This window comes from Oryctolagus cuniculus, chromosome 7 (assembly GCF_964237555.1).
Source record: "Oryctolagus cuniculus chromosome 7, mOryCun1.1, whole genome shotgun sequence".
Taxonomy (NCBI): Eukaryota; Metazoa; Chordata; class Mammalia; order Lagomorpha; family Leporidae; genus Oryctolagus; species Oryctolagus cuniculus.
In genome coordinates, this window is record NC_091438.1 from 50,169,444 (window position 1) to 50,177,689 (window position 8,246).

General features: G+C 48.6%; 1 protein-coding gene across 1 annotated transcript in view; it reads right to left on the reverse strand.

Moving 5' to 3' along the window:
- Positions 1–232: 232 nt before the first annotated feature.
- NOTCH2 (notch receptor 2) overlaps positions 233–8,246 on the reverse strand; it is a gene marked incomplete in the record, with an annotated part of 169,899 nt that continues 161,885 nt past the window's right edge. The window contains 4 exon segments of the mRNA XM_070077788.1: positions 233–5,115; positions 5,964–6,061; positions 6,700–6,847; positions 7,894–8,195. Coding sequence (XP_069933889.1) covers positions 3,724–5,115; positions 5,964–6,061; positions 6,700–6,847; positions 7,894–8,195 — 1,940 coding nt within the window.

Genomic DNA, 8,246 nt, shown 5'->3' on the forward strand with positions numbered 1-8,246 from the left:
GTCACCAGGTACGGTAGGTGCACAGAAACATGACTCGGTCTCAGGTTACTTCCACTCTGACGGAAACTTTTTCCTCAGAGGCATTTATGATCTGACCAGAAGAAAAGGCAGTGCAGCTCTAGGCTTTGTGGGATGAACAGTGAAAAGCCAGCCACTCCTCTGAGAAAACTATGACTTCATGAGGTAATCACTCAAGACCAGGGATGGACTGGAAATAAAAACATCATTGGACTTGACATGTAACCTTTTTTATTTTGTGATAAAAATGCTTTCATATAAATTTCATTTTAAGCTACTTTTAGAATGAAACTTTGAAAAGTAAAAACAGTGTGCATTTTCCTTATCACACAGGAATATGCCGTCGTTTTATTGGTTACTGGGTTGCTCATACAAACAGATATAATATCACTTTGAAGAGAAATGTACACAAGGAAGTCACCATAGTACCAAACAGTTATGGGTGGGGGCCTCAGGGTATATAAACATGTCCTCCCAGTCATCATACATTCAATGTATGGGTTAAGGCCAGAATCCCCAAACCTTCCAAAAAACATTAAAACCTTTGGTTCTTTTCTATGCAAGAATTAGGAACTAGGAAATTTAAGAATAAGATGATAAAATGGACTTGAGCAATATAGCTCTGTTTCACCAAAAATCTGTACCTCTCAGTCGTCTCTCCTTCCTCCCACCATCACTAACATAAGCCAGAAAATGACATTTAAAACAAAACAGAAGAAATTAAGCAAAACTATCCCCGAAGGTAGGCAGAAGAGGAGTCAAAGCAAAGAATAATTATAAAAATAAAATTAAACCCAAAATGGGGATAATCTATACATGGCATAAAAATGCGTCCCATAAAAATTTAGTACTCAATTCAGAACCCCAGTGGGAAAGTGATTATCCGTCTTACCTTTCCAGCTACTAGGTATTACATCACTCAAGAGTTCTGCAAATCTCAGACTGGTAAAATGTGTGAAAGGCAGTATTGTTCTAATCATGGAAGCCTGTTGTCTGTGATGGCAACTTTCATGTTCCCCTCCTCCATACCCAAAGCATCCCCAGGAGAAACAAGCCAGTGGGTCGCACACTGCCTGAGGAGGAAGGGGGGCATCCAGCAGCCAAGCAGCTGGGTCAGAGGCAGACAGTGTTAGAAGTGGGGCAGAGTGGCCGGTGCCGCGGCTCACTAGGCTAATCCTCCGCCTAGCGGCGCCGGCACACCAGGTTCTAGTCCCGGTCGGGGCGCCGGATTCTGTCCCGGTTGCCCCCCTTCCAGGCCAGCCCTCTGCTGTGGCCAGGGAGTGCAGTGGAGGATGGCCCAGGTGCTTGGGCCTGCACCCCATGGGAGACCAGGAGAAGCACCTGGCTCCTGCCATCGGATCAGCGCGGTGCGCCGGCCGCGGCGGCCATTGGAGGGTGAACCAACGGCAAAGGAAGACCTTTCTCTCTGTCTCTCTCTCTCACTGTCCACTCTGCCTGTCAAAAAAAAAAAAAAAAAGTGTTATTGAAAAAAAAAAAAAAAAAAAAAAAAGAAGTGGGGCAGAGCAGGCGGGCAGGGAGGGGCAGATGTGTGGTCCAGGAGATGAGTTCTTCCCATCTGTGAACAGTAAATGGCTTCAAGGGCAAAGAGTCGCCATTTGGAATGATAAAAATGTTTAGACACTATGCTGGCAGAATGTTGCCATGTGAGAATAAAACACAAAATGTGAAAGGTAATCTGCTTATAATCAGGGCAAATTCATTTTTGCTGGTGGAATGACTTTGGACAAGACTAAAAGTCATTTGTAGACTTTCATGCCAGCAGACAAAAAGGATTTCCATATGGGGCCACAGACAGATAAATCATATGAGTAGGAAACCCTGATGAACACCCCCAAGCCACAGCAGGGATGAAGACTCAAACAAAAACAGCATGGCTAATTCATCTATTAGTCCCTACAAAATGCCCCGGCAGTGCTAATTCTCCAGGTATCACAGGCATCACAGCCACCAGGAGAAGTGACAGTGAGGCCAAGGGACCAATTATTAAATAACCCAGGCAGAAGAAACCTATTCTCCTTTACTACAGTTGGCTAGCAGGATTCTACTCTTAACAGACAGGCAACCAAGGAAGCTGCCAAGGCCATGCACACAGGAGACTCAGGTAAGGCGCAGTGTGCCACAAAGATGACAAAGACAAGCAAGTCCACAATTGTCCGTTATCATCTGGAAGGTGACTCTGGGAAAGGAGACATCCCTGGTAAGTTTCCATGCTAGTTGCCAAAGAAAGAATGTTAAGAATGCTTTGGAGGATAAGAAATGGCAGCAAAAAATAGTAAAAGCTACTTCATAGCTCTTCCCTTCCCACCTTTCTTATTGTGCTGACTGGGACCCTAGAAAAGTAGTCCAACTCTCCATTTCCTCTGCTCGAGCATAGAAAAACTTCATGTTTTTAGCAAGAACCTACTAGGTGTACCAGCAACTCAGGGCACACAGTGTGGAGGGAAGAAAGGCCGTTATCAGCTGGAGCTTGGCGAAGCGGGGGCTGCGACCACCTGACAAAAGGAAGAGGTCTGCTGGCCGTGGGGCCTCCTAAGAAGAAAGTCCAGTCCGACATGGCGAGGGCCTACTGACGAGGCATGTTCTTCCCTGGAGCCGGAAGGAAAGGTTCGACAGCTGAGACTAGCTTCAGCCACTGGATGAGGGAGGGAAGCAGGCCTAGAATTCTAAGACCTGGCACCAACATGTCTCAAACTGGCAGTCATGGAATGCTTGGCAGGAAGTGGAGGGATCTGAAGGTACATAACTGCTGCTTGCATAGGTAGCTTATCTCTTCATTATTCCAACATCTCAACTCTTCTGCTAGTTTAAAAAAAAAAGGGAGACCATAGTACCTGGGCTGCCAAGGATAAAACTTCATATTGACTAAAAAGCAACTGACCTGTATCCTTCCTGGTAAGGTTTAGATAAAGCCTTGCATTCTGGCAAGAGGATTAAGGTATAGCCTACCCCAAAAGCTGGTTCCAAGAACAGGGTATTTGTTCCCCTTTTCTCTCTAGGAATGACGTATGTAGGGGAATGCCACGTGTCCATTTTCTAAAGAAACATTTGGAAAAGTTTACACTGAGAATCATAACCAAGTAAACTCTGTGGGATTCCGAGGGATGCCGGGGAAAAGGCCGCTTAAGCTGCTCTCTAGGGTAGGAATGATTAAAAGCATGAAAGTCTTGTCCAATAGCATGCTGGTGGGGCTACCACCACCAAGAGGTGCAAAATCAAAAGCACCAAATGAAGTCGAGAGAACTTCCAAGATGAGAAGATGAGCTAGGTCAACCTGGGTAGGATTCCAGGCACAATTCCCAATAGGAATCTTCCCATGGGTGTGGCAAAAGCCCCTCAGTCAGAGCTGAAAGAACGTCTGGGCTACAATAGGCATATGTCTTATTCTCCAAACAGAAGAGACTAAACACAGCCCCAAGGCTTGCATTCATCCTGCATTTCCATGAACTCAGCTTGATGGGCACGCGATGAGGAGGAGCCTGGTCGCTCCCACCAAACCCTGCAGATGCCCGGCGAAGCTGACGAGCTGCTGCTCTCACATCATCTGAGAGAGGAGGAGCACTGCCCCCTCCTGCCTCCAGAAGCTGGTCGCAGAGATTTCTTCATTTCTCTCCCGGATGACCTTCATTTGTCCCTCAGCAGCATTTACAATCGGCAGTCCTGCCCCTGCACTGGAGGCAGACTCTTTCACGCGTACACCTGCATGTTGCTGTGTGGTGGCTCAGACATGTGTGTCCCAGGTCCCCGCTGACCACCTCCAGCACCCCCAGGAGTAGGACTGGTGGTCACATCTGACCAGTCAGAAGCAGAGTGGGGTGATGAACTTGACCACTGGTCAGGAGACTCTGGGGATGGTGTCAGGTATGGATGCTCACCCTGGAGGTGGCCACTATGACTGGGTGTTCGCTCAGCAGCACTTGAGGAAGCATAGCTATGCTGTGAAGGGGGTGTAGGGTACTTGCCCACAGAGGCAGGGAAAGGATGATAGGCTGGAAGAATGGTCTGAGCTACCTGCCCATCCTGCTGGGGCATCATGGCAGTGGGGAAAGCCACACTGGGCAAACGGGCCATTTCTGGAATCTGGTACATGGTGGGCAGTGGGCCTGCAACAGCAGGGGGGCAACTGGACTGAGTCTGGGGAGCCCCAGTGGGCTGGGCAATACTTCCCTTGGGGATGAGCTGGAAAGTCACAATAGGGGGCAAGGGCTCCCGTGGGGTGGTTATGTGCTTCCCTTCAGGTGGCCTGCTCTGGGGAGCCATGCCAGGGTGGGTGCCCTCAGCTGGAGCCAGGACCATACCAAACATCTCATTGTACTGGGTGTCATTCACCTCCACACGGTTCATCCAGTCAGCTGGAACGGTGACTGGATGGAGCCTACCTAAGCTTCCAGCACTGCCACTGCCTGGGGGGACAATGTGGTGGTGGGAGAGCAACTGGCTCACTGAGGGAAGCACAGTGCTGGCCCCACCATGAGCCAAAGGCTGCATTTCATGAAGGTTAGAGAAAGACAGTGCATGCTGTGCATGGACTTGGGCACTGGGGGCAGCTGTGGCCAACATAGGGTTGGGTGAGGCCTGCAAGATCCCAGGGGACGTGATCATTGGAGAGGATGTGGTGTCAGACACGTATGTGTGAGGAGACTCCAGAGAATCCACAGGGGATAAAGTCACTGAGCTCTCAGACAGCTGGACCTTCTCACTCAGAGACTTCTTCCTCCTACTACCCTTGGCCTCCTTGGCCTCCTTGGCCAGGTTTGGGAGGCTGGTGGGGATGGCACTCTTGGCGTTGGGCCGCCGAGGCTTCTTGCCCATTGGGGTGTGCTTCAGGCTGAGGAAAGGCCTGTTGGGCCCACAGATGACAGGGGAAAGAGCAGAGGTCAGCACGGTGCCTGGGGGGCTGGGTGTCACATTGTATTCATCCAGGAGGCGCACAATGTCATGGTGCATGCGGTCCCGAGCCACATCGCGGGGAAGACGATCCATGTGGTCCGTGATGTCCCGATTGGCAAAGTGGTCCAAGAGGATCTTGGCTGCTTCATAGCTCCCCTCTCGGGCAGCAAGAAACAGAGGTGTTTCTTCCTACGGAAGAAGCCCACACAGAGCACATTTAAACAGTGTTCTTGACAACATACTCTTATTGTTCTCCTTATAATCCTCTTAGACACTGTCTTCTCAGTGGCCTTCCCCGTGACGTTTAGGCTGTACATGTAGCCCTGTCTGAATGTAGGTACATCTGTGATTTACATACATACAGAATAAGACTATTTCATCTCTTCAGAAAAGCCCATCTTGCTCCTGAGACATCACATCTCCTCAGTTGGGAATTCATGAAATAAGGCATGCCCTGACAGAGACTCACTCAGAAGAGTCCCAAGCTTATGAAAATCAGGTCCCTAAAGGAGAAGGCGTTAGACCTACGAAAAGTGGGAAGAGAAGAAACTAAAATGTATATAGAACTGGAGAAAACAAGGCAAAAGATAAAACACATGTTAAGAAAGAAGTAAAATAAGGGAAGAGAAGAAGGGAACGAGAGCCGACGGATGAGAAGGGAAGCGTGACCAAAAAAACTCAGAGGGAGAAAACTGCATGGGAAAACACCATGGTATCCAAGGTCAGAAGAACAGCAGCAGAGAGAACATGAAAGAAAACCAACAGAAGAAAAAGATGTGAACATGAACAGAAGAGGAAACTGGAGAAAAGGAAGTGTCTGAGAAGGGAAAAGGCAGGAAAGCTAACACCAACTTAGGTATAGGACAGCCTGGTGCTCCTTCCTAGCCCACCCATACACCCAGTATCCCTCATCAAACTCCCACATGGGCCCATCTCTCTCTTCCCTGCTCATAAGAGAAGCTCTGCAGAGAAGAGGGAAGGGCCTCACGACGAAGGCTCCACTGAGCATCCTCCAGCTCAGGGCCCACAGTCTGTACCTTGTTGTCCTGCATGTCTCGGTTGGCCCCATTTTTCAATAGTAAAAGAGTTGCCTCCACATTGTTGACAGCAGCTGCCCAGTGAAGAGCAGATTTTCCTGCAGGTGAAAAATGTTTTTATCAGTAGACGGACAGAAGGCCATGTCCTGTGCATATCAGGAAGCACCAAGACTTGGAAGACAAGGAACCCTTGACTCCCCAGAGACGAGTAGGGGGACAGTTCACTCCAGTCCAGTTGCATCTGTCTTTCCTCTGATCTGGGAATACTTCAGTACTGGCCTCCCAGTAGCAGAAGCCCTTGAGGAAAAAGCATCACATGCACATGCTATCCATGTCCTCCACAGGGCAGAACCTGCCTTGCACATGGTGAAGACAACAACCTTTCTAATGCATGCCAGAATGTATACTTCAGATACCCTACAACCCTCCCAGGGAAGCAGCCCTCCTAAATCTTTGTATCAACAGTGATGTGCTCAGACCTACACAGGCAAACTTTTCATGGACTTGTTCGGAGGTTCAGGAACCCTCACAAACAATCCTTTCTCATTTTGATCTAGGGGTCTCCCATTAGCTCAATTCCCTGAGCCCAATATGCTAAGAGAAAAACAAACTGAATGCATAAATTAAAGAACTCCCGAATGGATCTGGTTCTTAGAAAGCTCTTTAAGGACCATGTAACACTTCTTAGATGTAGGCTCTGCAGGCAAGAATCCAAGTTCCTGCCTCGCATCCCTACCATGGTCATCCACAGCATTCACATCTGCTTGGCAGTTGATCAGTTCTGCCACCATGCCCTCCACAGCCAGGCGGGCAGCCAGGATCAGAGGTGTGGTTCCATCATTCATCCTGGCATCTAGATCAGTTACTCGATTGCGGATCAGAATCTAGAAATGGAGAAAGTACAAAAAGGAGTCACTGGGTAAAGCAAAATACTGAAACCAAGAGGAAAAACGAGAGCATTTGAGCTGATGCTGTACTAAGTCCCTGGAAGGCGGGGTAAGTCTTATTATTTTTGTATACAAAATCCTAAGATCCTGTAATAGTAAATCAGTAAGTATTCATTAGATGAATGAATGAATAACCCAACCAATGAATGCTCAAACATGTCTCAGGTAATGTGATGCTCTTCTATTTTCTTTTAAAAATTTATTTGAAAGACAGAGAGAGAGGGAGAGTCAGAGACAGAAAGATCTTCCATCTGCTGGTTCACTCCCTAAATGTCCACAATGGCCGGGGCTGTGCCAGGTTATAGCTAGCAGCCTGCGACTCCATCTTGGGTGCCGGGGCCCAAACACTCAGGCCATCTTCCACTGCCCTCCCAGGTGCATTAGCAGGGAACTGGATAGGAAGTGGAGCAGCCAGGACTCAAACCTATGCTCATATGGGATTCTGGCATTGCAGACGGTGGCTTAACCTGCTGTGTCAGAACACTAGCCCCTGTACTTGCATTTCCTAAGGGGGAAAAATGGGGAAACATTACAGCTTCAATCACAGAAGATTCAGAATGCTTCCAGTTTCCTTGTGAGGGTAAAATAAAAGTGCACCGAGGAGGACTCTGCCAACTTAAGTCAGACAAACTGCCAGTGAGCAGCTGGAAGCCCACAAAGTCAAGGAAATATGCAAAGAGCAGCAAACAGTTGTCCAGGGATTCGGAACAGGGGTCACTACCATCTAAGTACTTGGGAGACATCTTGGAACATCAAAATATCATCTTCTTCAGCTTGCTGCATCACCACCACTCACAACCTGGCTATAAACAGCTAGGTCAGTTAGCCTGCCTCCCATTTTCCTGCTTGTCCATCTTGCAAGTTTGACTCAGAATACCTGCCCCGATCTCTCAAAGAATCACTACATGAATTCAGAGACACTAAACCTCACAGACCCCTAAGGAATTCTTCTCATGTAGATCACCTCTTCTCATGTTCTTTACCTGAAAGACACCCTGGGCATCAGCTGCCACTGCAGCATGGAGAGGGCAGCGGCCCATGTTGTCCTGGGCATTGGCATCGGCACCTGCATCCAGGAGCCGCTTGGCAGCATCGGCCCTCGAGTAGCGGGCTGCAAGGTGCAGGGCCATCTCACCGGTCCTGTCTGTCTGAGCTTGGAGGCTGGCGCCTTGGTAGACCAAGTCTGTGATGATGTTGGCAGCAGAGTCCTCAGCATCTTCATCTTCATCACTCACATCGGAGCTGCCTCCTCGGAGAGAGGCCAACATCAGTGGGGTACACCCATCTGCAGGAAAGGAAAATGCCAAAAAATAGTTCCTTTCCTGAGAAGAAGAGA